This window comes from Lachancea thermotolerans (genome assembly GCF_000142805.1).
Source record: "Lachancea thermotolerans CBS 6340 chromosome H complete sequence".
Lineage (NCBI taxonomy): Eukaryota > Fungi > Ascomycota > Saccharomycetes > Saccharomycetales > Saccharomycetaceae > Lachancea > Lachancea thermotolerans.
The window spans coordinates 1,100,481-1,127,500 of NC_013084.1; the positions used below are offsets into that span (position 1 = coordinate 1,100,481).

A 27,020-nucleotide genomic window follows, 5' to 3' on the forward strand; every position below is an offset into this window, starting at 1 on the left:
CAACTACGTATATACAGACTAAGTTGCGGGAGCTTGCGTTAACAGCAAAGGAGCTCTTGGCAGCGGATTTAGGACAGAGACCGAAATAGCTGAAACTATTTCATCCGTCCCAGGCAAATCCCTGAGTGGACGCTATCCATCTGCTAAAGATTTACTTCAAAGAAAGGTTTACTCCTAATTCACGCTTGGTTCAAATCCCAAATCAACTTAACACAGTCTAAAGATGATGGGCTTTTCGTCCAGCAAGGGCAGCAAGCCTCCTGCTCTGTTCGAAATAAGAATAAAGTCTGCAGAGCATGACGTTATCGTCGTAAAAGGGGCTCCTCACGAAGCATCTTCTGTTTTACTCTCGGGAACCGTTGTCCTCTCTGTTTCTGAACCGATGCAAATCAAGAAGCTCACCCTGCGAATGTATGGTATGCTGCGCCTTAACCTTACCACAACGTACCGTGGTCCTAAAGGACCTACTGAAAGAAGTTTTAAATACGACAAACGATTCTTCGAGCATGTGTGGGATAACATCAACATTCAAGACTACTTCCACAATCTTTACGACAACTACGGTTCCCAGCGGTCAATATTAAGCAAGACAAACTCTTTCAGTACTTTGTACAACTTGCACAATAAAGCCAAATCGACAACCTCCCTAAAGTCCCTGGGATCTGGTTCGAGTGGAAATAGTCACCTTTTGGTGAAGGGCAATTATGAATTTCCGTTTAGTGCGATTCTTCCAGGGACGTTGACAGAAAGCGTGGAGGGCCTTCCAAATGCGTCCGTGATCTACAAAATTCAAGCGACTATCGAAAGAAGCAAATTTGCTACGGACCTGATATGTAAAAAGCATATGAGGATTATCCGCACACTGACTCCTGACGCTGTTGAACTAAGCGAAACTATGTCTGTGGATAACACATGGCCCAACAAGGTGGACTATTCTATTTCAGTTCCAGCCAAAGCAATTGCTATTGGATCTTCTACTATGATCCACATCTTGATGGTGCCACTCTTGAAAGGTCTGAAGCTTGGCCCTATCAAAGTGACTTTAGTGGAGTATTCTTCTTACTGTGCTCCATACGGTGCTGGAAATACTCAAGAGAGGGTTGTTAACAGGGTTAAACTTTCTGACCCTCTTAATCATTCGGCTGCAAGCAACTCACTGCAAGAAGACTCCCAATTCCAAGACAAGTGGGAGGTTGATGCAGTATTCAATGTTCCGCCGAGTCTGTCGAAGTGTACGCAAGACTGTAGCATCTTAAGCAACATTAAGGTGCGCCATAAGTTAAAATTTGTCATCTCTCTGATCAACCCAGATGGCCATGTTTCTGAATTACGTGCCTCCCTCCCTATCCAGTTATTCATCTCCCCTTTTGTAGCTTTGGGTGTAAGGTGCACCGACTCACTCGACAGCAGTGCAAATATATCAGCTAACAGTACAGATGTTGAAGGAGATGACGATGACATGATATTCGCAAATTCAGCCTCTGAGCTCGACCTTGCTGCCCTCAGTAGTGATACAGGTCAAAATAACACGACGAACGTTACAGCGGCTTTGATGGCTCCTCCAAACTATGAAAGCCACATTTATGATAGGCTCTGGAGCGGCATTTCTGTGGAAAATACTCCAACAACTTCGGGCAGACAGTCTCCAGTTGGTCCCAATGAAAGTTCGACCTTGAGTAGTCCACAGCAGGTCAAGGAGCTTCAGGAAGGGCTTCAAAAGCTTCACGTACAACAGAGTTTGTCAGGAAACGAAAATCTTTTTGAAAGTCATGGAAATGGGCAGCCCATAAGCCCTGAGGGGAATGGCCAGCCTGAAAATGGTTCCAGGTCTAACCCCCCAGTTGACTACTTTGCAATGCCTGTGCCCCGTCATGTTCAAAGCATGATGAATATGAACACTGGCCTCAGATCGCCGACCCCAATGTTGTCGCCAGGTATAGACTACCTTTCGCGGAACAATTCGTTTGGCCCAATACCTCCCTCATCCAAGTCCGACTGGAAGCTCAATACTTTAAGTAGAGTTCCCTCTTACGAGAACGCTATGAAAGGCGACTCTCTACCTATTGACCTCCCCCCAGCATATCCCAACGAAGATGGCGAGGAACCTACATATGAGCTGGAAAGGCCAAAAATGGCACATCAGAAGTCTTCTGGAATGCACAGAACACCCAGTGGCAACCAACTCTCACATGCTGCGTTGTCAAGAAGCAATAACAGCTCTTCCTCTTCCCTTCCAAAATTTCAGCTTTCCAGAAGTAATACTGGTGGGTCAAACATATCAACAAATGGCGGATTGGGTGGAGGCAAGAATACTACCGCGTCAAAGCACTTTGGTTTCAGTATGACGCCGCTAGGCCACAAAAGGGAACAGTCAAGTACTTCCCTAAAGGCTGAAAATTCACCCGAAAGAGCATCCAATTATGTAGTAGATGGAGGCGAAAGCTCTCCCTCTTCGATTAGCAGAAACGGGTCACTCATGAATCTCAAAGGGCTATTGCGTAAGAAAGACAAATGAGATAACTCAAAAATTTGGTGTGTTAAATGCAGCCAGACACGGTGAGTGACAACCTAATTCTCGATTGTGACCAGGTTCAATATTATATGCAACAAAGTGTACTATCCCGATTACCAGTTGCAGTTATTAAATAAAGACCTTTTCAGATACATAACTCATAAAATTCCAAAAGCTTAAACCGCTTCCGCGGGAGGGAACTCTATGCTCATCAGGAAAGTGGGAGAACGGCGCTACTTCATGCTAAGGATCTGTCCGTTTAACTGTAACTTAAATGCGTCGGAACAAAAGTACCAAGTTTTCCTCCATGATACCCCCGCAGAACCCCAAATTTAATGTACCTTTAAAGCGCTTAAGCGTTAGCCCGAGTTGTGGCTATCAGTTAATGGCCGGTTGGCGCCCTGCAGGTAAGTGTGAATTCTCCTTTTCTTGTAAAATGCGCAGTTATTATTTAGAGGTAAGCGCCATTGGATAGCCTTTGAATACTGAGGGGAACTTAAGCTAGCAGCTGGGATACTGGCTGTTCGTGGAATCGGCTTGCTTGGCTAGGCAAGACACATTCATTACAAAAGCAAAAGTCATACTAAGGCATTTGAGGCATGTATGCTACAAAACTTGAATCAAAGTTACAGTGATTTGGTATCCGTCAACCGGTAAGGTGGCTCATTATTCGGAAGTTGTCACAGAAGCAGTTCACAGCTTTTATTTCAACTGCAATCCCAATTGTATAGGACGTGGTCAAAACATTTGTTCTTTAGATCTTCCCTCGTAATGAAAAAATTCGCTACTCCCCCATCACCCCAACAACAATCGATCTCATCTTCTGAAGCGATTTGAAATAGCAGGTGCGTATAATGTGAGTAGTCTATGCGACTTTCTTCTCTCGGGTCTTGTTGGACAAAGGCACCATAGCCGCCGATTTTGTGGTGAAATGCATCTTGCATCTCCTCATATTTGCATTGGACATCCACATTCCAAACTGTTGAAGGAACGGTAACAGTCTTGTCAAAACGGTAATCAAATGGTGAAATGATTTCAGTCTGCTTCACAAACGTGACCTTTGCTTCAGATTCGATGGGAAAGTCTTCATCATTCGGTTTTTTTTCGGGAAGAAAGGAAAAGTCTGATACTATCTTCTCCTCATCTCCCAAAACTTCTTCGAAGTAAAGTATACGAAAATATCTTTGTTGGTGTGGCGGCTCATAGTCGAGCCCATATGTCTCATTATTGGTAGTAAGGTAAAACTGGAGAATACCATACTGCGGATAATTCTCCAAAGTAGGCATATCTTCAAAATTGATTTGAGCAAGCAACTTCATTGGCCTTCCGTCTTCATCCAATGGATATTGAAAACCCAATGGAAAGTAGGGCTCTCCGCCAAACTTACTGTCATAGGGTCCTGTGTGACCTTTCTTAGCTTCCAGGCGAATCGACTCTACCTGTGTCTGTTCGAAGACAGCCCTATACTCCTCTACTTCTGGAGGCAACAGAAACTTGGTCATTAGCTAAAAATAGAAGTCAATGAGCTTCGTAGTCAGTGAAAGTAGCCTTCAATCCCAAGCTATTCGTATGATTTTTGTTACGTCCCATGATTCGGAAAATCCCCCAGCCTACGATCAAATGAGCATACCAACCGCCCATATTTCACCATATGTCACGTGATTGAGAATGCGAGTGGACGTGTTGCAAAGAATGAGTAACTACCATCGTTCAGCCCATGGCCTGATGGCTATCCACCAATTGATATATGGTATTCATCATGCATGAAATCAGTTTCTTTGGACATAAGGCAACACTTAACTAAACGCGAGGCGAATAATTCAATCTGTGGCGCGTTCATTTAGTCAATATAAGTTCAGGTCACCTCAATCTTCATCAAAGGCACTTTCGTTGAAGTTATCTAAAAGCTTAAGCACTACAAGAGAGCAAGCATAGATAGTCTTGGAAAGGTCTTCAAAAAACCGAGTGTTTCTCCGACTCAAGTTTGGCGGTAGTTCGACAGATGATCAGCCAATAACTTGACCAATTGCTAGTATGAAGCAAGGAGGGCTGACGCGCATGGAGGTCATAGTATCAATTTTTCACCTGGGTATTACTTGCTGCCGGTCCTGAGCTCGGATGAATACATGGGAAGGTGCCACTGAGCCAAAGGAATAAGGCCTGCTCAAATTTGATGGAAAATAGGTCCACAGATCTCGAAAGTCTAAAGAGACGCGCTCACGGTTTATAGCAAACTTTTTATCGGAAAGAGTCATGAGCGTAGACGCACTCCGCAGGCTGAAGTTCAGCGGCGCATACGTATTAACTCAATACGATATTCCAGCGCACCAAAGCGTTGACGGAAAGCTTGCGCTATTTAAAGAGTCACATGAGGATTTCCCCACGTCGAACCGCTTCAGACCCCATTCACGTGCATGTTTATTTTTCGTCATCGAGCCGATATTGTAAAAAATCTGTTTTTTGCTCTAGTACCTTTCAATCAAGGCCACTGACCGGTAAAGGAGAAATGCTGAGTTGCATAGGTAGGTCGACAAGACTACAACGCTCGGTACTGCTGAAGTACACGAACCGCCCTGCAATTGCCAATGCGAAAACCAATCAACCTTCTTTTCACTGCACGCGGTTATTTCATAGCAGCAAATTGCTGCAAGAAGAGGCCAAAAAGCATACACCTAAGGACAGCCTTTTTGATGGAAGACTAGGGAAGCTGCTTAAGTGGTCCGTATTTTCTACTGGTATCTTGGTGTCAACAGTGGGCGTGTCTTTGCTTGGATTTTTCTTGTATGATGCGTCAACGTACAAAGATTGTGAAGTCCCTGAGTTCATCGACGTACCCAAGATGGCTTTGACACCCGAGCTCGGCGGCCCAGAAAACCTTCCTATTTTGAGAGACAATTTGGATGCATATGACTCTGAGGCTAAAGAGAAACTCTCTTACAGGCCCAAACTTGTAATTTTGGGTTCAGGGTGGGCATCTGTCGGTGTTTTGAAGTCTTTATCACCAGGGGAGTATGACGTGACTGTCGTCTCACCCCAAAATTATTTTCTGTTTACTCCTTTACTCCCATCTGCTGCCACTGGTACGTTGGAAGTGAAGTCCTTGATGGCTTCTATCAGGAAGCTAGTTAATGACGTTAGTGGTCATTATCTTGAAGCAAAGGCTGAAAAAGTCGAATTTGAAAAGAATCTGGTGAAAGTTTCTCAAGTTAATCCACAAAGTGGTGAGAAGAGAAGTTTTTATTTGCCTTATGATAAGCTTGTGGTTGCTGTCGGCTCAACATCTAACACCCATGGTGTCGAAGGCCTAGAGAACTGCTCCAGGCTCAAAACTGCTGAAGACGCAATCATTCTGAGAAGGAAAATTAAAGATAATCTTGAAGTTGCGTGCTTGCCAACGACATCTGACGAGGAGAGAAAGAAACTCTTAAGTTTCGTAGTTTGCGGCGGTGGTCCCACTGGAGTTGAATTTGCTGCTGAAGTGTTCGATTTGTTGAACGAAGATTTGCCAAAAACTTATCCAAGAATACTAAGACAAGAGGTCTCTGTGCACATTATTCAGTCACGTTCCAATATTCTAAACACTTACGACGAGACCATTTCTGAATATGCCATGCAGAGATTTAAGAAGGACGATATTGATGTACTTACAAACTCCAGAGTTCACAAGATTCTGCCCGATAGAGTTGTGTTTACGCAAAAGAATGCTGTGACGGGTGAGAACGAACTAAAGGAACTTCCTTTTGGGTTATGTCTTTGGTCCACAGGAGTTGCCCAAAATCCTTTAGCGAAGCAAGTTGTCCAAGACTTAGCTGCATTTCAAAGGAACAGGAGAGCTATAGAAACTGATTCTCATCTGCGTGTCATCGGAACTAAAATGGGTGAGGTTTACGCGATTGGCGATTGCGCTACTGTAAGGACTGACCTTGCAGAACATGCTGTTCAGTTTGTAAGACAATTCATCATCAACAAACACCTGCATCCAACGAGAAGTACTGAGATTATTACTGATGATGATATTAGACATTTGTCCATCTCATATGATGAAATTCACGATTTGGCGAGAGAGTTGGTGAGAAGACATCCTCAAACTAGAGAACACCTTTACAACGTTGAGGACATCCTACTAAAGTATGACACTAAGAAAACCGGAGCGTTGGACTTTGACCAAATAACTCAGCTTCTGAAAGAGGTTGAAAGCAAAGCCACCTCGATGCCTGCTACAGCTCAAAGAGCACACCAGCAAGGTAAATATCTTGGCAAAAAGCTGACCAAGGTTGCGCGTAGCTCAGAAACGGCCAAAGTTAATGAAAGCCCACAGCTTATTTCCGACGAGTCTGTTTACAAAGCCTTCAAATATGTTCATTTGGGCTCACTAGCTTACATCGGTAACTCTGCTGTCTTTGATATTCCGGGATATTCTTTTGTTGGAGGTTTAGTTGCAATGTACCTCTGGAGAGGTATTTACTTTGCTCAAACAGTTTCTTTGAGAACAAGAGTTCTGCTCTTCATGGACTGGTTAAAGAGAGGAATTTTTGGAAGAGACATCCTGTCAGTGTAAAATAATCCATATTGAGACCTACGAGAAAATCGCGTGAGTTCCAGAAACCTTCTGAAAATATATTCGTGAATTGGCAAAACTGTGCAATCTGCTGAGCGGTTCGAACCCCGCGACGCGAGTCATTGAAATGATCATGATTAACGAACATTAGACGTAAAAATTATGGTTTTGTGTCACTTTTTATAATAGTGTCACTGGCAGAATATCTAGAGGATAAGATAGATTAGAAGTGGCTTTTGATACTTTTGTACCGAGTACATTCGATCGCTTACGTGCAACTGTCACGCCGAACCTGAGACTAAGTGTGATATCTTCTTCCGTATATCTATAAGTAAGGTTTGCTGGCAAGTGATAGCCCGGCACCAAAAGATATCCTTTCCTGATTCCCATGCGGAGAGCAGGTGCAAAAGGTTTCAAGCGAGATGGCGGCAGCATCTTGAGTAGCATTTCACCCAATGTGAGCTACTTAGATGGACGAAATAAAAAAACGGTCGGAAAGGTTGGGACAACTGCTCGCAGCACAAATGAGGAGCCGCGAAATAGAACAGAGCTGAGCACAGAGAATTTTCTTCAACCTGAAATCTCATCGTACCGTTCAGGAAGTGCGGATTCTGCAATTGTTGTCAAGCAAGGTGCCAAAGACCATCTCACAGCCGGCCCAAGTATTTCGTCCCTGTTTATAGGCGACCTTGATAAGGGGGTTACTGAGAAAATGCTCCTGCACGCTTTCTCAGGATTTAAGACCCTGGCTTCAGTTAAAATATGCATTGACTCCGAGACAAAAAAGTCTCTAGGTTATGGTTATTTGAACTTTACTTCAGCTCAGGAAGCGGATGAAGCCATAGAAAAGTTTAGTTACGTCAAACTCTTTGGTAAAGAGGTGCGGATAATGCCTTCAATGAGAAATTCTTACTTTAGGAAAAACATCGGTACAAATGTCTTTTTTACTAACCTGCCTCTTGAAAACCCAGCCTTGACAACGAGGGTTTTTTATGAATCGTTTAGAAAATATGGAAGGGTTCTATCATGCAAATTGGATAGGCGCAAGAATATTGGGTTTGTTTACTTTGAAAGTGACATTTCTGCAAAAAAAGCGATTGATGATTTCAACTCAAGGGAGTACTTCGGTAACAAAATTGCCTGCGGATTGCATTTTGATAAGGACATCCGTAAGTCACCACAGTTTGAGAAGAGAAGGTCAAAATTAGAAGGGCTAACTGTTATCAAAGAGAGTTTGGAGAGCGAGGCTTGCACCGATTCCAATTCTTTAGGAGATAGCCCCGGACCAACCCCTTCAACTTCAGTGCATGTCAAAAATCTGCCCATTGGAGTTTGCAACGAGGATCTTTTGAACTATTTCAGCAAAGTGGGCCCTATAAAGTCCGTTTATACATCTAAGGCCGATGTTTACACCACCTCATGGGGATTTATAACTTACAAGAGAAGCAGAGATACCATTCGTGCTCTTGAGGAATTGAATGGAGCTATATTCATGGGAAAAAGAGTAGAAGTTACACGAGCCGTTAAATATAATGGAGAAAGAAAGAGCACGAGTACAAATAACAACGGAATTGAGTTTACAGGATGTGTTGGAAATAATAAATCCAATAAGCAAATTAACTCACTTCTTTCCAATGGTTACAGGCAAATGCTCTATCTCAGTGACATGAGTGCTGTTTGTAATGAGAAGTTTTTGAGCCATTTGTGTCGCACAGAGAAAATCAAGTTTCAAAGGATTACCATAGATCGCTACGACGAAGAAGGCCTCACGTTTGCAGGTTCTGTCTTGTGCAAATCCCGCTCGGATTCCAACAGACTTTTTGAAGTGCTAAACGGGAAGCTCATAGGAGATAGCGTCGTCAAAGTATCATGGAGGCCAGCGAGCAATAATTGCAAAAAGCCAATTAAACAAGATATGCCAGGTCTTCCAAGAGAAATTATTTGCTCCATGGGCTCGTCTGCTACAGACCATGTCATTATTAACAGCGAATGTGATGCCCACCACCAAATGCCCTACAATTTGTCGACAAATATCACAACTAAGAGGTCGGACCCTGTTGCAAAAGCTCAACTAATCGATGTTTTGAAAAGGGAAGTTAAAGACTATATTGACTTTTTCAAGTACCCTGATGCTTCCCGCGAAGTTAATCTTGCTTGTATTTCAGAATACATTTTTGATGTTTACTGGCGATCCGACTTAGAGAGCTTGACCAAATTTCTGCTATTAATGCCAACTAAGAAACTGCATCACAAAGTTTTAGAAAAACAGGTCCACGAGGCCATCAAATTTTTGGGCTTTCAGTGCTGAAAAACTGGAAACTGTAGCTAGTCATTTTCTAGACGTGTAATCGATAAAAAGAGCTGAAATACTTACACAATTTTGTTGCAGGCTCCTCGTTTGAACATAAAAGTTCGTGGCAAATAACCCCTTGTGAATCTACACCAAGTTGTCATTAACCATGACGGTTTGTACTAATCTGCATTATAGTATCTTGTCTAGGCATCTAAACAACCTTGTGTACGCCAAACCGCGGTCAATGGTGGTTTTTTTGAGCGTGGCCTAAGCTCGCGTTCAAACCAACTCGACGTAGTTTGCTGGAAAGATTCCTTCCTGGCCATTATTACGGCCAGTCCACCAGTCATCCTGGGACTCTGACTTTTTTAAGATAGTGATAACGTCGCCTTTCCGAAATGGCAAGTCACCGCTTTGCTCACCCTTAAAAGTATACAAGGCAACAGCCTTAGGCGCACCCGAAGATGCAGTTCTTGAGTGCGCCGAGGGCGATAACCCAAAGTCTGGCTTCTCAGTCCTAGGCCTTGAAGGCGCGTCGGAAATTTTTGAATTTTGCATTCTTGTTGTCGCATCGCCAACATCTCTATCGTACACGTCGTCTTCCCAGCGAGTGGAAGTCCTGCGGTTTCGGGCGTTAGAGTAGTAACCGCTCACATCGTTAGGATCATCCTCGGCAAAGTCATCGTCAAAGCTGCCCTGGTAGGACCTTGAGGACCTGATAGATTCTCCTCTTCTTCGCGAAGATTTGGTGTTAGGTCTTTGGGAGTCCATATCGGAGGAGTCGAAAGAGGATGGGATATCATCATAGAAATCATCGACGTCGTCACCCCTCACTCTGTCGCTTGGGTTGAAAGCACGAGATTCAAGCACTCTGAAAAGCGGGTCTGCGGCAGGTGGGGGCCTTACGCGGCCAGTTAGAATCATTTTGCTCTTACATTTCTCCCCGTATATCTTGCGATTGGCTTCCCTTCTCTCAATGATCACAGATCCCTCGACGGATACACCAGCAAAAATACCCTTAGTTTTCGAGTAAGAGAAGACTGCGGCTACACCGCCCAGCGACGCAGATGCGGCTGCCTCTGCGTTCCTGCCCAGAGGCCCTGCCGCCACTGAGACGTTTCCGCCGAGCGTAATTGTGCCGAATTCGGAAAACGACTTCACCGCATCGTCAGTGTTCAAAATAAAGACAAAGTCCGTCAACTCCACACCTATCAGGCCGCCGGCGCCGGCTCCTGCAAGCGCAATTGCCGATGGCGCGGACCATGATCCGTCGCGCAGCCGCGCGACAATTACACCCGAACCCGCACGTCCACTGAACAAGAAGCCGGCCTTCAACACTGTGATAATTGCAAGCCCCTTGGCACGCTTTAGCACATTTGGCGGGATCACTGTGTCAGCTCCGAACACTTGGTTCGGCTTTACAAAGCTTGCCAGAACTTTCGCAGCTTTCCTGCAAACCCATTTCCGTTAGCATCTTTGTTGGCGTGTTTTCCTGCATACCGAAATAAAATCATACTTGCTCTCCGACTTCAGCGATCTAGGAATTGGATTGTTGATACCCATTTTGCTTGCCTAGTCAACTTTCGCGTCCGTTTAATTCGTTTCGACACCTGAGGGTTAATATATTAGACGTTAAAGTCAGGGGAAAACTCACCTAATTATGACTAGCGCGATTACTCAAACCCTGGAGAAGTGTCAGTTTCCACGAAAAATTTGCAAATGCCAAGCCGAAGCATCGATCCTGGCCTGGTAAGCTTCCAAGCAGAATAAGCCTGAAGGACTGCCGTAGTTCCTATGGTATCAACCACTTTAGAGCCCCTAGAGAAGTTAAAGGCATCTAACGGTATTTGATATCACTATTTCGACCTCCGCCGGCTGACCATATAGCCTCCTCAAAACAAACCATTTAAATGTAGAGAACGAAACGCTAGCCTTCAAACAATTGGCTGGAGTTTTCTTTGGAAAGACTTCTTCTACGTGTGACATCAGTTGTTATATAGCTAACAGCCGCGTTCACCATCGTCGTTGTTAACGGGGGAAATGTAGTAGCCGCCAAGCATAGCGTGCCATTAGGTGGCTAGAAGGGCCTCGGGGCAACCGTTACTTGAGGCAGGTTATCAAGCCAGAGAAAACTGTTATCGCATGCACCACAACAGACGTGGTCATAACATAACTAAGAAGAGAGGTTGTTGATGGTGCTTGCACCTCGTTCTCTGGGATGTGAAAAGAGCAGTCCCGGGCTTACACAAGTCGATAGCGAGAGAGGATAGAGCATCACAGGAACCTTAAGGAAGAATTTGAATGTTCTTCTGACTTGTTTTGTTTCTCTTGCCACATTTACGTCTTACTGTTTAGCCATCCTTCCCCTTCCATCACGAAATTTGAAATAAGTAAGCGTGCTAGATTGTAACTGGCCAACAGGGTGAAGTGAGCGAACAAGCGTCCAGAATGTCTAGTCAAGTCGTGGACAAGATCTTCGATACAGGATTCGAGTGGTTCAAGAAGATAGAAAGCATGAACCAACGGGTCATCGCAAATGTCAAAGAAATGGGAACCAAGTCCGCGGGGAGCGCGAGAGACGTTGTAGAGCCAAATGCTCCTCTGCTTGGCCCAGGATATAGTGCTTGGACGCGAGGTTTGTACCAGGCAGCCTCCGTGGCCGGGCTTGGCGCTGCAGGATTCCTGCTGTTTAAGCTCGGATGTAAAATCATTCCGGAAGCGCCAGCACACCTGAAGCAGGGTGACAAAAGATGTGTGCTGCTGTTTGGCCAAACGCGCGACCCAATTACTCGCCAGATCGTTATGGATCTTTACAGGCGTGGGTTTGTATTGTTCGTGTGCTCAGAGCATGGGGCAGTGCAAAATGACGACGACGGACTTTTCCACATCAAGCACGAGGATCTGCACAATGTTGTCAAGTACTTACAAGAGGAGAACTCTACACTTTCGTCCATTCTCATAGTACCGAACTCTGCTTACTACCCCTCCGGAGCCATTACTACGTTATCATCCACGGTAGTACAGACAGAACTTGAGCAGAATGTTTTCACTCATATGAGGGCTCTGCTCAAGCTCCTGCCTCACTTGAACTGCAAGCTGCAAATTTTAATGTTCACCCCGTCTCTGCCCCAGCATTTTGGTATTCCTCACCATTCCGCAGAGTATTTTGTGTCGGGTCTAATGCGCTCCTTTTACTATGCCATCAAAAACGAGTACCCGCGTGTAAGCACTTATTTGTGCCATTTGGGAATTCTTAAGATAGCAGGAAGCCCAAGCAACTTCAAGTATCTTTCATTGAATGGCTCAAATATGAATAGCTCCCTTTTGACCCCTCTATATCGGCTCATTATTTCAAGTTCAAGTTGGTGGCTGCGACTTCGGGAAGCTTTTAGCGGGAGCCAAAGGTTTTTCGGTAAAGGAAGCTGGATTGGGTATTACTTAGGGCGTTGGCTACCGCCATCTGTTCTCAAGCTTCTGTAAATTTCTCTCTCAACAGCTGAAATGAGATCTGCTGCTCCATTTTCCCCACCGTTACACAGTAGTACACCATATCAATGGATTACATAACTTCCATAGGCTTAGAGCTTGACAGTTATTTGTGTACGGAATTCAGCGCCATGCGCCTTGCAGAAAACCGCCCGCGTTACGATAAGCCTAAATGTTTTCATCAGGGGCCCTCCGTACCTGACAGAATCCCAGAGCCACCTAGCTCGGTCGAGGTGTGGGTAGTGGTAAAAAACAATGCTAGAGTTAACTGCTTATTTAAGAATGTCTTGGGCTTGTGACTAAATCTATGGTTTACATCTACCTGTGAAGCGAGGATACAGCGAACAGTCTCTGACGGTAAACCTGTCACACAACCAAGCAAGGATACGCTCCGTGCCGATACCGTAACCACCATGAGGGCAGCTACCGTACTTTCTTTGGTCAATAAACCAATAGTAAGGATCGGTGGCAATTCCTTCACGCTTGAAACCTGCCATCAGTTCATCCATAGCATCAATTCTCATCGAGCCACCGGTGATCTCTCCAACGTTAGGCATCAAAACATCTACGGACTCGGTGACATTGGCATCATCGGCACAGCGCTTCATGTAGAAAGATTTGATCTCAACTGGGAATCTTATCAAAAAGATAGGAACGCCAATTGTGTCTGTCATTTTTCTTTCGGCAGCTTCAGCAATGTCGTCCCCGAACTTGAAGTCCTCACCTTCCTCATTTTTGATACCATGCTCGTTAAGCCACTTGATAGCATCTCTGTAGTCCAGTCTCATGAAGGGCATGGTTGGGGCTTTGAAACCAGGGTTCAACTGCTCAACTAATGGGCCTGCAACTGGGTCCTCCAAGACATAACGGACTGCTGTTGTGATCAATTTCTCAATGTGGACTAGCAGATCGTCAAAGGTCAAAAAGCAGAGCTCTGCCTCAATGTGTGTGTACTCCGAAAGATGTCTTCTGGTGTGCGACTTTTCGGCCCTGAACGACTCTTGGATACAGTAAACATCACCCAAACTGGCCAAGCAAGTCTCTAAGTAAAGCTGAGACGACTGGGTCAAGTAAGCTTCTTCACCGTAGTACCCCAAGTTGAATAAAGTAGAACCACCTTCGACTTGAGTTTGAACCATGCAAGGAGTGTTCACTTCAGTAAGTCCTTCTTCATAGTAGAAGCGGCGAACTGCACGAAGCAGGGCTGCACGGACCTTCATCACACCAGACAAAGTTTCACCTCTCAGAGCTAAATGACGCTGATCCAAAAGCAACGAGGGATCAGCACCTTCAGCGATTTTGTTAGTGAAGGCATCCTCGCCGGAGGGAGCTAATGAGACCACCTCGTAGTAGTCCACCAGTAACTCAACTCCGCCAGGGGCATTTTTGCCCTCAGGCAGCTTGCAAACTTTACCATATAAAGTGACAGTGGATTCTAGCGTTAAAGCTGTAGTTTGGTAGGCACGAGCCAAGTCGCCAGTAAGAACTGCTTGCAGGAACCCAGTACCATCCCTCAGTACAATAAATACAAGGCTTTTACTAGACCGTAATCTGTGGATCCAACCTGAGACTTTTACTCTTTGGTCGACAGCATCGTAACTCTTTTGAATCTTGCATTTAATGGCCTCAGGGAGAGACTTGTCTTCTTCAATCTTAATGTTCAAAGCTTCAAGCTTTTTAGCGGCTTCATTCTCGTCTTTCTCTTGCTTCTTCTTTTCGAGTTCAAGCTGTTTAGCAAGTTTCTTCTTCAGACCATCAGACCCTTTGCGAGCTTTCTTCAAAGCACTAGCAGAGATTTCGACAAAGCAGTCACCCTTTTCTTCGTCTTTTTTGAACACAAACAGCTTAGGTTCTTCATCATCTTCACGAGCAGAAAATAGGGCATATGCTGGTGTTTTGAAAGGCTGGTCTTGGCTTCCGGTCACGGAAATGTCGTCCACACCGGTGCTCTCGTTGATATACAATGACATCTCAACAAGAAATTAGAAAACCTCTATAACAGAAACAGTGACACGGGAAAGATGCGGTATAACAAAAGGTATTCTTCCTCCTGCTATTTATTTCTAAAAACCTAATTGAGCGTTGCGCGAAAAACGAAGTTAGCACTATTCTATGGATCTGCCTTGTGTCTTAATGTGAGTCAGGTTCAAATCTTATCATGATGAAACTGTTTTTCAAAAAAATTTTTCAAGTGAAAGCTCATCGAACTCACTCGAGAAAGGTATAGTATCGTAAGAATCAACTAGTCGAACAGAAGTACATGTCGCTTGAAGAATCTTTTGCAAAGCTTTGTGTAAGCCCTGAGGCCGATGCGGTCGCAGTCAAGTCACTGGTTTTCAAACCAAAGACCCCTAAGTCGGCAACACCAGTTCCTATTGTTGTTGTTGCATTGCAATCAACCTCAACTGGATCGGGATTGATTGCCAGCGAAACCTCAACCAAAGATCCTCGTTTAGCTCGTGACGACCTCTTTGCGTCTCACTTCAAATGTCCCTCTGCAAAGGCCTTTCACCTTGGCTACTTGACACAATCAGAATCCGAGTTTAAGCTTCTGCTTGACGATGCTTTGACCAAGATCGACAACTCCAAGGTCCTGCAATTGAACGAGGAGAAGTTTATACTGAAGTCCCAGCTTATTGAATACCTGCAGCAATATTCCCCTCAAGTTGTCGACTTTTCTCAGGAAGTCGCCAAGAAGCCTGAGGCCAAAAAAGCAGGTGCCCAGGCCGCTGCATCCCAGGCAAAGTCCGCTGCTTTGGAAGACGCTAAGCTAATTGGTATTACTGTCGACAAAAAACTGGACTTCTCAGGATGGTACCAGCAGGTCTTGACAAAAGGTGAAATGCTCGATTACTACGATGTTTCTGGCTGTTACATCCTAAGACCTCCCTCATATGCCATTTGGGAGCAAATTCAAAGGTGGTTTGATGACAAGATCAAGTCAATCGGTGTCCAGAACGCCTACTTTCCCATGTTTGTCTCTTCCCGTGTTCTAGAAAAAGAGAAAGACCACATTGAAGGGTTTGCCCCGGAAGTTGCTTGGGTCACCAGAGCTGGTTCTTCCGAGCTTGAGGAGCCAATTGCTATCAGACCAACTTCTGAAACTGTGATGTATCCTTATTATGCCAAATGGGTTCAGTCATACAGAGACTTACCATTGAAATTAAACCAGTGGAACTCTGTCGTAAGATGGGAATTCAAGCATCCTCAGCCCTTTTTGAGAACTAGAGAGTTTCTATGGCAAGAGGGCCACACTGCTCATCTAGGGCAGGAAGAGGCTATAGAGGAAGTCATGCAAATTTTGGACTTCTACGCTGGCGTTTACGAAGAGTTGCTGGCCGTGCCTGTTGTTAAAGGCAAAAAGACCGAAAAAGAGAAGTTTGCCGGTGGTGACTTCACTACCACCTGTGAGGGCTACATTCCTCAAACCGGTCGTGGTATTCAAGGTGCAACCTCTCACCATCTCGGCCAAAACTTTTCTAAAATGTTTAATATCAGTGTTGAAAACCCTCTTGGACCAGAGCATCCAAAGGTTTTTGCTCATCAAAACTCGTGGGGTCTAAGCACCCGTGTTATCGGTGTTATGGTAATGATTCACTCCGACAACAAGGGTCTCGTTATTCCTCCAAGAGTCTCCCAACACCAATGTGTTGTTTTGCCAGTCGGCATCAACTCTAAGACCTCTGATGAGCAAAGGGCTGTCATTCACCAAAAGGCAAGGGAAATCGAACAAAAATTGCGGGCTTCCAACGTCAGGGCATTTGGCGACTACAATGACAACTATACTCCTGGCTGGAAGTTCTCACAATATGAGCTGAAGGGTATTCCGCTACGTCTGGAGTTTGGCCCCAAGGATATGGCGCAAGACCAGGTGTCGGTCGTTCGTAGAAATGACAACCGCAAGTACACAGTTAAAACTGCAGACCTCGAGACCCGTATCCCTGAAATTTTGGAAGAAATGCAGAAAGATATGTTTTTGAGAGCTAAGGATTTGTTTGACACCCATAGAGTAATCGTTGAAGAATGGAAAGACTTTGTCCCTGCTCTGAACAAGAAAAATGTTATCCTAGCCCCATGGTGTGGTGTCACTGAGTGTGAGGAGGACATCAAAGACTCTTCCGCCAAGAAAGATGATGGTGAAGAATTCGAGGCTGACGAGAAGGCACCTAGTATGGGCGCGAAAACCTTGTGTATTCCTTTCGAGCAGCCAGAGTTGAAGGAGGGCCAAAAGTGTATTAGATGCGACAAAAAGGCCATTCAATACTGTATGTTTGGCCGCTCTTACTAGGTTGCGTAAATGCGATTGCTCAGTGGAGCTCCTGCCTTTCCTTAATTGTTTACCATAAATATTTGCATACTGTATTCCATACTTAGCGGCTGTCTTCCTGCAAAACAGCGTTATAACTGTCCCAAAAAGGTTGGCGCTTCAGGTCTTCCACGCTAAGGGAGTTGACACTGAGAACCCCGCCGGCATCTTCAATGAAATGGAGCCGGTCCAATTGAATCACACTGTCTATGTAGTAAAGCGCTTGATTGTAGCATACGCCAACGTGAGCAACTCCGTGAGCATCGTCACTAAGCACAAATCTCGTTCCTTCAACAGACTTGGCTAGCATTGCAAATTCTCGCCCGGGGTATGGATCACGGAGTTTTTTCCGCAGGCCAGATGTGTTTATTTCAATGAGGCCTCCATAGGAAGCGATGAGCTTTATGTTTCTCAAGGCAAGCATCTTGATTTCCGGCCATAGGTCAATAAAAGAAACCTCAGCTGCACAGACTGCGGCAGGATGTGTGTGTTCAACTTTCTGGCCAGAAGTGGAGTCGATGAAAACTTCCTTTGAACAGTACAGGCGGAATAAATCAAAGTGCCCAACGACTAAAGGCCTGAGTTCAGAAATCATAACGAACTGTTGCTCGAAATAATCAATAACGAGTCGCTTTAAATTATTGCCGGCAAATTCCAGTGCTCTAAGCCACTCTCTCTGATCGAAGTCGATTGGTACTCCGTTTACGTGATGCATTGAACCGATGCAGAATTGTAAAACTCCACTATTCTGCTTCATTAGTTCTTTTGCATAAGCGATATGGCGCGTATCGCATCCCTCCACCTCTGTGCCTATAATGAATTTTGTTGCATAACCCCGCCCCTTAATCTCAGAAGCATGTTCAAGAAACCCTCTGAACTTCTCTTGTAATGCCTTCAAGTCAGCGTCGGACTTGCCGGTAATTTCTTCGGGGTATAGGTATTTGGGGTCGAGCCTTGGCATGTGTTCTGTCAAGCAATATAACTTGAACTGCATCTTCACAGCACGAGCCACGATATCTTCAAGGCTATCAACCCCATGCGCCACATAGTCGATTGAGTGCGAGTGATGGGAATGCATGCTTACCTCTTCAATCGTTGCGCGCAAGGTATTACCACGTCGCTGAAAAGTTCCGTTTTTTTAGAAAGGTGTTCTTCGCGATTTTCAAGATCTTATCGCAGTGGACTGAGTCATGTTCCACCCTATCGAAAAACGGGCGGCTGCAGCTTATTATTTCAATTTAGGAAGGTAGGGATCCGAGGCCCGACCAATAACTATAAAAGCCAAAGCGTGGAGAAGTTGTTCGGAAATTTCGTTTAAAGCTAATTCTCCAATTAAGGATTAATCCAGATTCACTATAATGTCTAAAGTTGTAATTCTGGGCGCCGGTGTATCGGGTTTAACCTCTGCTCTTTGCTTGTTGCAAACCTATCCTGGACAGATCAAGGATCTTTCTATTCTTTCTTCCGAATGGCCCGGGGACTATCATGCTCACGACTTCACCTCGCCATGGGCTGGAGCCAATTGGGCAAGCTTTGCCCAACAACATGAAACTGACCAAATCACTAGAGATAAGGATGCGTATATCAAATTTGGCCAGCTTTCGAAGACTGAGCCAGAGTCTGGAGTTAAGTCTTTCCCACTGAAGATGTTTCTTTTGAAGTCCCACCCTGACCCTTGGTATGTCGAACAGAACTTTGTAGAGGAACTTAAGGTGGTTTCCGATGAGGAGCTTCGCTATAGAAACATGGACCCGGCGCTGTACAAAGGGTTTGAGTTCAAAAACTTCACCGTGACACCTAATGTTTACAACAACTACCTCATTTCGAAGATTGTGAAATTGGGCGGAAAAGTCAAAAGAGTTCCAAGGCTCGATACTATTACAGACATTGTAAAAGTTGTGGGTCACGTTCCAGATTTGGTTGTTAATGCTACAGGTGTTAACGCAGGCAAGCTGCTGCGCAAAGTTGACCCCAGTGAGGTGAACAAGGTTGTCCCCATCAAAGGGCAAATTTTACAAATATATGAAGATTTGCCCTATCAGGTTATGGTAGAAACTCTACCTAAGGAGCTCAAGGGAAAACCTAACCAGTTCCTGAACATTTTCCCCCGGGCAGAAGGTGGGTGCATTGTCGGCGGTATTTTCAACAAAGGTGATTGGTCCTCGACCGTGGAGGAAGATTTAAGTAAGAGTATTCTTGCGGTTTGCAGGAACCACGTCCCTGAGTTAAAGTCTACAACAGTCTACAATTCATATGTTGCTTTGAGGCCTGGCCGTGAAGGAGGCGTCAGAATTGAGCTTTCTGAATACCCTATTGACGGAACTTCAAGAACCTTGAGGGTGGTTCATAACTACGGCATTGGTGGCGCTGGATATCAGTCATCGTACGGCAGCGCCGCGGAGCTGTGCTCAAAGGTCGCTAAGGTGATTGCAAGCGCCAAAACTTCGAAGCTATAACCTTACATATGACAATATCAAATCCTGTAGATAGGGATAGAAAAATAATACACATAAACACTCCCGTTTGTTTTAATCAAAAAAATTAAAAGGAATGGACGAGACCGGAGTCGAACCGATGACCTCTCCCATGCTAAGGGAGCGCGCTACCAACTACGCCACACGCCCTTGGTTGGAATCTCAATCAAAAGGCTTTTTTATGAAGAGCAAATTAAAACCAGAATCTGAACTGATTCAAATGTTTAGCTTTAAAAGCGATTTGTTTCTTCCATTAACATTGAAAACCAGCACCGCTATAGTCGCTTTCCCTTACTAGAGAGTCTCTCAGAGGTATCAGCCAATAAAGAAGGCATGCTCTTGAACTGGGAAAGATTTTTGGTATAGGTATTGAAATCTGAGTAATAAGAAAGTTGTGGAACCCGACTTATCGGCAATGTAAGGATGAAAGGTTCTTAGCGCTTATTCAATAGAAGGATCATTTTGTTTTCACGCAGGAAGAGGTGAAAAGGACTCTCTCTTCGTTTACATTTGCTGCTCTCGTTTGAATTATTTTACGCCAGGTCAGGTTCTTGTGAGGGATTATCAAACGCTTGAACGTAACGCTCCTCTCGAAATAGGTGCCGCAGGGAAAGTTCTTGAACAACCCAAGACATCTGCTACAGCCGCCTGACCCGAGCGCTCGCCGTAATGAAATTACACAAGTGCGGTTTATGCGGGACCTCCCTGTTGCTTTATCTGAAGTTGGAGCATCAAAAAAACATTTGACTTTCGCCATGTTACATGATTTCGAAAACCCTACGCGTAACACTCTAAACAATATACCTGGGGTTAGAAAGAGATTGCAGAAGGCGAACATAGTGAGTGACTATAATAACACTTTCTGACTTCACCGGAAACTTCTTCATTAGCTGCATGGCCCGGCCCGCCAAAAACGCCCAAAGTAATTCTGGCAAAAAGCTGACACAATCGGTCCTCAGATTAGATGGAAGCAATTCCGCGCCTCGCAAGTGCCATGCATGTGGCATGTCGTTTTCGCCCTGTATTCCAAGCGATAACAATTTGCATGAGAAGTATCACACCCTGCATCTGAATGGACGAAAGTGGTCATTGAAGTGGGGCGACATTGTCGAAAGGTACCACTTAAGCAGGGAGAGTAATGAAGTACCTCTCACGGACCCACGGCTGGCCAAAAAACGTGGTATGTGGCTTCGCTCCAGCCTTAGCCCAACTTTGAACCATGATTATATTGTGCATATCTCTGCATCTAGGAAGAATGAGGTTATGGCCACTTTGGACATTATGAAGATAGTAAACGACGAGCTTAGGGCTCCACAGAATGAAAATCACTTCTGGAGTCATCTTTATGAGCGGGATGGTATTAATGAATATGAAGGGCAAAATACGCCCACTGGGGCAGCGTTTGTGTATGTGAGCAACAAAAGGGCAGTCGGGGTTATAACTTTGGAATATTTGAATCCACGAGACGAGCGCGGAAGATGGATGATATACGATACCGCAGGCATTGTATCAAATGTGAAGCCTTCTTTTAAACTTGGAATTTCCCGGATTTGGGTCTGTAAGGAACAAAGAGGACGCGGCATTGGTACGAGACTTCTGGAAGCTGCAAGAAAACACGCAGTTCCAGGTACCGAACTCGAAAAACTGGATATAGCTTGGAGCCAACCAAGCGAGAGCGGAGGAAAATTAGCAAAAAGCTATAACAGTGTGGTACATCAAAAGAGTGGTAAAGTTCTGATACCCTGCTACGTATGACCAGTTTGATTTTGTGCAAATTTGACGAACATATAAAAACTGGAGCCACGAATTACCCATATGATATGTCAAGCATGCCTTATAACTTAGTGGCAAGTATAGAACTCGCTGCGTGGAGGAACCTATAAGTTATTTCCAGTAGTCTCTTAATTTCTATGAAACTCGTTATTTAATTATCATCTCTTGACAGTGCCTGATACCTTTCTAATGCCTGCTCCGCTTGCAGATCTTCTCCCTGTCCCACTAGAAACAGCACGTTTGTTTTTTGGTAGGAGCTGTCTCAAAACTGCGCTATCTTCGTTTGAAGGTTGGCCATTACGCTTAGTCGCACTTCCTTGACTGCTATCAATTTGCATCGATTCGTCATCGCTGTTATTGTCTGCCGGCTTCTCTTTGGATCCACTTATATTTTCTATTCTGTTGCTTCCATTGTGTCCTTTTCTGGGCTGGCCCGGAGAATTTTGCGGTACCCCAGTGATAGATTGAAAGGCTTTCTTGTGGGCGGAGCCCGGTGGCGTTATTGTGTGATCATCTACCGTGTAATCACTATTATTTTGCTCAACAAGTTTCTTTAGCGACCTCTTGCTCCTTTTTTGGCGTCTGTATTCTTCCAGCGTTACGAGAGGAAAGAGATCTCCGATCACCTCGCTTGGTTCCAAGCTCAGTCTCATGGTGTACTTCCACTCCCGAAAAGTGTTTTGATTTAAATAAAGCCAATGTTGTTGCGGACCAACAACCATACCAGGTCTAATGAACCTCAGGAACCCTATGCACTCGTTCGCGGTAAAGCCATGAGTATAAATCAGGTGAGCTCCTATGAGACAACCAGTCCTACCAAGCCCTGCTTTACAATGTACAGCAATCTTCCCCCCTTCGTTGATAATTGTTTCTGCTGCACCAACAAAACCATGCACTATCGACATATCCGGACAAGATCCGTCCTCGAATATGAGATCCACATGCTTCATGCCAAGGTCTTCAAAATGTTTTTTGTTGTATAGATGTGAATTTAATCTGACAACCAATTGGACGTTATTTTCTGAAAAGAACTTCAACACAGAGCGGAAAGGTCCATTCAAATGCGATTTTGATGCTGTTGTCCTATGATGAGCATCTTCTTCTGGAGAAGCTAAGGCGATAAAATCAGGCGTTAAAACGTTGAAGTCACCATTTTTCACCCTTTCGTATCGTTCATACGTTTCCAAATCGAACGTATTCAAGTTGACCAGACCCCTTTCTTTTGCTCTCCAAACACCATAAACCACATCTTGAATAGTTATCTCAAAGTCGGCGTTAGAGTAGCCGGCATCTCTGAAAGGCATGAAGGGTGGGTCCACTTGAGCAAGAGGCTGTAACACTTGGTGCGGGGTCCAACCCTGCACTAGAAGCATATAGCAGCAAAGCATGCATGCAGAGTTGGCCCTTTGCCTCGTGGACGTTGAAGAATAAAACACAACAGCTTTTCCCGAGTTGTCTGGATCGTTTAATATTTCATGGAATATGACTGCGAACCGGTACAAGTGGCCAATGTGAAGGGGACCAAAATCCAGGTGGAATCTATTATAAAACAGAATATCTTCAACAGTGAAAAACACTATATCATCAGTATCTTGAGGCGTATCGTCATATGCACCCAGATATACTCTGCCACGCAGGAATTCGATCGTGTTGTCTAAAAGCACTCTCTTTCGCATAATTGAGAGACAGTTTAAAGGGAATCAACTGGAGCAAGCTTCTCTGCATCTCAAGTAAAAGTTATTTTTTTTTGTCTTGAAGGTATTGTTAAACAAAAATGTTTGTTTACATTTAAAGTAGCGCACAACGAACAGATCACCAATGATACCGTAGATGAACAGCACCGCCGTTTGAAAAGTGCGAAGAGGAACTTAGAGCCCAATTCAGGGCAGGGACCATTCAAAGAGGAAAAACAACTGAAACAAAAATGGGATAGATATCAAAAATTCTCCCGGGGGCGATTCGAACGCCCGATATCAAGATTTCTGATTAAATTACAGTCTTGCGCCTTAAACCAACTTGGCCACCGAGAGCTGCTTATCACAATTTAAATAAAGAATATATTTATACGCCTGGAAAGTGCACATGACTCGCTTAACATGATCAAGTGAGGCTCTGATCTAGCCTCATCTAACTCATCAATGTTACATGATTAAACCAAGATCCTGCCTAGAGTGTTAGTAGCCGACCGTTTACCGAAGACTATCGGATAGGCTCCCCACGAGTGGCGTCACAGATAAGGCTATTGAAAGATGTTAAGCAGAAATTGCCATAGTTATTTTTCAAACCGAACAGCAGTTCTCGCTTGCTCTCACTCAACTCCAGACCCTTTTTTAGGCCAGACGCATAACATCTTTCGGCTGCTGCCATATCCACCAGGAAGCACCGTCTCCTGTTCAATCAACTGTAATTGGACCGGCAAAAAGTCGATAGTAGTGTTGTGGGTGACTGTACACGAAACTCAGGTGCTGCAATCTGTTTTTCGCCTCTCCCTCTGACCAAAAATGTGCTCCCCTTTTCATCGCATGACTCACGCTTGAATAAATTTTTAGCACCCCTGCTCATCTCTCTTCCTTAGCCATCCACGACCTCAAGAACATCATCATAAGCGTTACTACGAACTCGAAAAAAGCGAGCAACATCTTCGTATCAGTGGATTAGAGACACCTGTGAGACCTATAACACAGATATAGCCGTCATCGGTCCAACGGCCCATCTCGGTGCACCGACTGCCGCAGAATTGGCCAAAACCTTCGAGGTCCGGGCGATCGTCCGCTCCCTGGACAAGGGCAAGAGTATGCTTCCCTCAAATAGAGATATCGTATAGGGGGGTATGCGGGACATCCCCAGCCTACGCGCCGCCCTCGATAGGATGGACGCCATTTACACCAACCTTGCCACAGAGACAGCGAATCCGACCCTTCCATTCTACGAAAAGCAGAAAGGTGTGCGGAACTTGATGACTGCCGCACAGGGGCTTGACATTCGCTATATCGCGATAATCGGTGCTCTAGGTGCCCATCCTCCAGCCCTCAACAACATCAAGGATAACATGGTACCGGATATTATCCGGATGAGAGGACATAAGATAATCGTGGAATCAGGCATCTTTCACACCTTCTTTGCGCCGACCCATTTCAATGGAACTGCTTCCAAATATGATTGACAAGGGCGCACTTCAATGGATCAGAATACGGAGGTTAAAGTTTACCGGATCAGCGTCGCCGATTATGTGCGACAGGTGGTCAAGGCCTTTCAGAATCCCTCGGCGATGCCTGGGCACTGTCCAGTTCAGGGACCTGTGGCCCTCCCCGTCCACCAAGCGATGGAGCAGTTCGTCCGGCATTATGACCCACACTAAAGATTTGTGTCGCGCCTTTGTGGGTGATCAGGATGATCGGCCTTTTCAACCCCAGAACGAATCTCGTCGCTCATCTGTTTGCGTATTTTGGGAACTGCGAAGATCCCTTCTACGCCGAGCAACCCTGGAAAGAGCTTAGGAAACCAACGAAAACCCTCGAAATTATCGCGAAAAGACTTCGTCAGAACCGGGTGGCAACATGAAGAACTACTTAGCCGTCAAAGCATTCCTGAAAATTTTTGCTGGCGTATATGCCGGCTTACGCGCGAACAGGGCAGTAGCTTCTTTCCCTGTCCAGGGATTCCGTTCCTTGCGCTCTGAGGACGAGCGCGCGAAAAGCTTGCCGAAGCTAAAAATGCCTATTTCCTCACCTTACAAGGCGGCTTTGGTGATGGCGGCAAATATCGTTTCAACCGCTGCCATAGCATTCTTCGTGATCTCTGTGGCAACGAATATACGGTCTATCAGTACGTTTGCTTTCATCGTCAGCTATTCGAGTGACTCAAGTAAGTCACTGCTTCTATCGTCGCTTATGCTCATGATTCCTTCAACAGGCATCACTACTTTATCGCCAACCTAATGCTCTCTATCCGTAGGCCCCGATATGTTTATACGCAGTGGTTAGTGGATATATAAATGAGATATATTGGCAGAGAATACTTGGTTCCTGTCTACGAACGAAAGTTTTATTTAAAAATAAGGGTGAAAAAAGAAAGTTCAATATGTCGGGAAGTAACTTTGATATAAATCCAATACTAATTTTACAAACATGCTAAAAAGGTCGAAGTTTGCAATTTAGTATGGAGTTATTGTTTATAACATTGAAGTTATTAATACAAGATATAGACATATTCATTTGCAAATGTCATTTTTAGTGTTTATGAAAAACGGAGATATTGAGTATGATCCAGAATTATTAAGCGATGAAAATAAAGATCTGATTACAATTGTGAGGTATGCGAATGAAGATGATATATTGAAATTCTTGATTGAAGAATTTGACGAAAGGTGCTTCAGTGAGTACATTGTCAAAACAGGTGATAAATATTTATTTTATTGTAAAAATCTTGGATACAACAGATACTATGCACTGAACGAATTATTACCTGGAATGCTTGCAATGATGTACATAGATAAATATGACACTATTGATGCACTGTATGAAAATACGGTTTTTAACAATCTTCAAATTTCTCTTTTCCGTGACGAAGATTTGCACATGCAGATGGGCTCCCCATTCTTTTGATCTTGTTGGCTTTAATCAAAAGGTTGTTTCCTTTAGCACAATGTGTAATATACAACTCATTTTTAGGATTTATGTAATAGATGTAATCATAGCATGGACGTTTTATCCCATATTCTTCAAACAATTGTTGTTTGTATTCTCCTAGGGTAATATCACTCTTTTGCAGCTTTATAGTGTCATTCCCAACGAGGTCACATTTTATATTTAACTTCTCCGGCGTTTTATCAGTATAACGCACCAGTATTTGAGAGTGTTCCGTATCATAAATATCATGGCCTATGTATTTGATTTCGTTTTCTCTAACTTCTTTTCCAAATTTCAAATTCAATCCGGTCTTTCAAGAAATATTTACCTTCTTTTATGACTAAACATTGGTCATGATACGAGCCCGTTCTTTGATTTGGGTATTTAAACACTTTGGTATAGTCCATATTTTACATGAACCACCTGACGTCATCGTATTATGTTTCTGTGAGTCTTGGCTATACGCCCCCATTCTATAATTTTATAAATCCTTTATTTTTTTCCTGTCGCTTCCCCCATTCTTCTTAATACAAGCCTTGAGAATCTCCCACAAAATTCTTTCCGTTAGCCCTCGACAAGAAAAACTTAAAAAAAACCAGAGCTCCTCCCTGAGAAAGGGCACTACAGACGTTCATATCCACTCGGGGACACACATGAAAAACCAAAGTTCGAAAAAAAATACTTGAAAAATACAAAATCGTCAATCCTTTCAAAAATTACAAATCCAATTATAAAACCAAAACCTACATGAACATCCAAAAACACACATAAAAAAAAAGTTGCTCGAAATCCCCAATTTAAAGTCCCTAAAATATGCAGGAGGTCTAAAAGCCCACTTCTCACTGTCCGGACCTGTATACCATGTCTCCGTAAGAAGTTGTTGTCAGATTTCGTCATATCCCGTCTTGTTCTCTACTTTACCGTCAACCTGGTGTTCGCTATCCATCAGCCCCGATGCTTTTTTCCTCTCAGCTCTCATGTTCCTACAGT

The 27,020-nt window shown here is 44.3% G+C and overlaps 12 protein-coding genes and 2 non-coding genes across 14 annotated transcripts; 7 read left to right on the plus strand and 7 right to left on the minus strand.

The window, feature by feature from the left end:
- Positions 1 to 223: 223 nt before the first annotated feature.
- On the plus strand, positions 224 to 2,515 carry ROG3 (Rog3p; the record flags this gene model as incomplete). The annotated part of the gene is made up of 1 exon (XM_002556377.1): positions 224 to 2,515. The coding sequence occupies one exon, from the start codon at positions 224 to 226 to the stop codon at positions 2,513 to 2,515; it is 2,292 nt and encodes a 763-aa protein (XP_002556423.1).
- A 704-nt stretch (positions 2,516 to 3,219) lies between these two features.
- On the minus strand, positions 3,220 to 4,014 carry KLTH0H12914g (YwqG family protein; the record flags this gene model as incomplete). Its single annotated transcript, XM_002556378.1, has 1 exon — positions 3,220 to 4,014. One exon carries the CDS (start codon positions 4,012 to 4,014, stop codon positions 3,220 to 3,222), a length of 795 nt encoding a protein of 264 aa, XP_002556424.1.
- Positions 4,015 to 4,880: 866 nt separating this feature from the next.
- Positions 4,881 to 7,070, plus strand: KLTH0H12936g (KLTH0H12936p; the record flags this gene model as incomplete). Its single annotated transcript, XM_002556379.1, has 1 exon — positions 4,881 to 7,070. The coding sequence occupies one exon, from the start codon at positions 4,881 to 4,883 to the stop codon at positions 7,068 to 7,070; it is 2,190 nt and encodes a 729-aa protein (XP_002556425.1).
- Positions 7,071 to 7,458: 388 nt separating this feature from the next.
- On the plus strand, positions 7,459 to 9,378 carry PES4 (Pes4p; the record flags this gene model as incomplete). The annotated part of the gene is made up of 1 exon (XM_002556380.1): positions 7,459 to 9,378. One exon carries the CDS (start codon positions 7,459 to 7,461, stop codon positions 9,376 to 9,378), a length of 1,920 nt encoding a protein of 639 aa, XP_002556426.1.
- Positions 9,379 to 9,642: 264 nt separating this feature from the next.
- On the minus strand, positions 9,643 to 10,926 carry KLTH0H12980g (SYLF and SH3 domain-containing protein; the record flags this gene model as incomplete). Its single annotated transcript, XM_002556381.1, has 2 exons — positions 9,643 to 10,779; positions 10,864 to 10,926. 2 exons carry the CDS (start codon positions 10,924 to 10,926, stop codon positions 9,643 to 9,645), a joined length of 1,200 nt encoding a protein of 399 aa, XP_002556427.1.
- An 885-nt stretch (positions 10,927 to 11,811) lies between these two features.
- On the plus strand, positions 11,812 to 12,843 carry YSC83 (Ysc83p; the record flags this gene model as incomplete). The annotated part of the gene is made up of 1 exon (XM_002556382.1): positions 11,812 to 12,843. The coding sequence occupies one exon, from the start codon at positions 11,812 to 11,814 to the stop codon at positions 12,841 to 12,843; it is 1,032 nt and encodes a 343-aa protein (XP_002556428.1).
- Positions 12,844 to 13,154: 311 nt separating this feature from the next.
- DED81 (asparagine--tRNA ligase DED81) lies at positions 13,155 to 14,819 on the minus strand (the record flags this gene model as incomplete). Its single annotated transcript, XM_002556383.1, has 1 exon — positions 13,155 to 14,819. The coding sequence occupies one exon, from the start codon at positions 14,817 to 14,819 to the stop codon at positions 13,155 to 13,157; it is 1,665 nt and encodes a 554-aa protein (XP_002556429.1).
- A 290-nt stretch (positions 14,820 to 15,109) lies between these two features.
- KLTH0H13046g (proline--tRNA ligase) lies at positions 15,110 to 17,137 on the plus strand (the record flags this gene model as incomplete). The annotated part of the gene is made up of 1 exon (XM_002556384.1): positions 15,110 to 17,137. The coding sequence occupies one exon, from the start codon at positions 15,110 to 15,112 to the stop codon at positions 17,135 to 17,137; it is 2,028 nt and encodes a 675-aa protein (XP_002556430.1).
- An 82-nt stretch (positions 17,138 to 17,219) lies between these two features.
- Positions 17,220 to 18,233, minus strand: HIS2 (histidinol-phosphatase; the record flags this gene model as incomplete). The annotated part of the gene is made up of 1 exon (XM_002556385.1): positions 17,220 to 18,233. The coding sequence occupies one exon, from the start codon at positions 18,231 to 18,233 to the stop codon at positions 17,220 to 17,222; it is 1,014 nt and encodes a 337-aa protein (XP_002556431.1).
- A 280-nt stretch (positions 18,234 to 18,513) lies between these two features.
- Positions 18,514 to 19,611, plus strand: KLTH0H13090g (FAD-dependent oxidoreductase; the record flags this gene model as incomplete). Its single annotated transcript, XM_002556386.1, has 1 exon — positions 18,514 to 19,611. One exon carries the CDS (start codon positions 18,514 to 18,516, stop codon positions 19,609 to 19,611), a length of 1,098 nt encoding a protein of 365 aa, XP_002556432.1.
- A 95-nt stretch (positions 19,612 to 19,706) lies between these two features.
- On the minus strand, positions 19,707 to 19,779 carry KLTH0H13112r. Its single transcript has one exon. It is a non-coding gene; the product is annotated as a tRNA-Ala (tRNA).
- A 744-nt stretch (positions 19,780 to 20,523) lies between these two features.
- ECO1 (Eco1p) lies at positions 20,524 to 21,384 on the plus strand (the record flags this gene model as incomplete). Its single annotated transcript, XM_002556387.1, has 1 exon — positions 20,524 to 21,384. One exon carries the CDS (start codon positions 20,524 to 20,526, stop codon positions 21,382 to 21,384), a length of 861 nt encoding a protein of 286 aa, XP_002556433.1.
- A 176-nt stretch (positions 21,385 to 21,560) lies between these two features.
- CDC14 (phosphoprotein phosphatase CDC14) lies at positions 21,561 to 23,078 on the minus strand (the record flags this gene model as incomplete). Its single annotated transcript, XM_002556388.1, has 1 exon — positions 21,561 to 23,078. One exon carries the CDS (start codon positions 23,076 to 23,078, stop codon positions 21,561 to 21,563), a length of 1,518 nt encoding a protein of 505 aa, XP_002556434.1.
- Positions 23,079 to 23,346: 268 nt separating this feature from the next.
- On the minus strand, positions 23,347 to 23,432 carry KLTH0H13178r. The gene is given in 2 exon segments: positions 23,347 to 23,382; positions 23,394 to 23,432. It is a non-coding gene; the product is annotated as a tRNA-Tyr (tRNA).
- Positions 23,433 to 27,020: the final 3,588 nt, after the last annotated feature.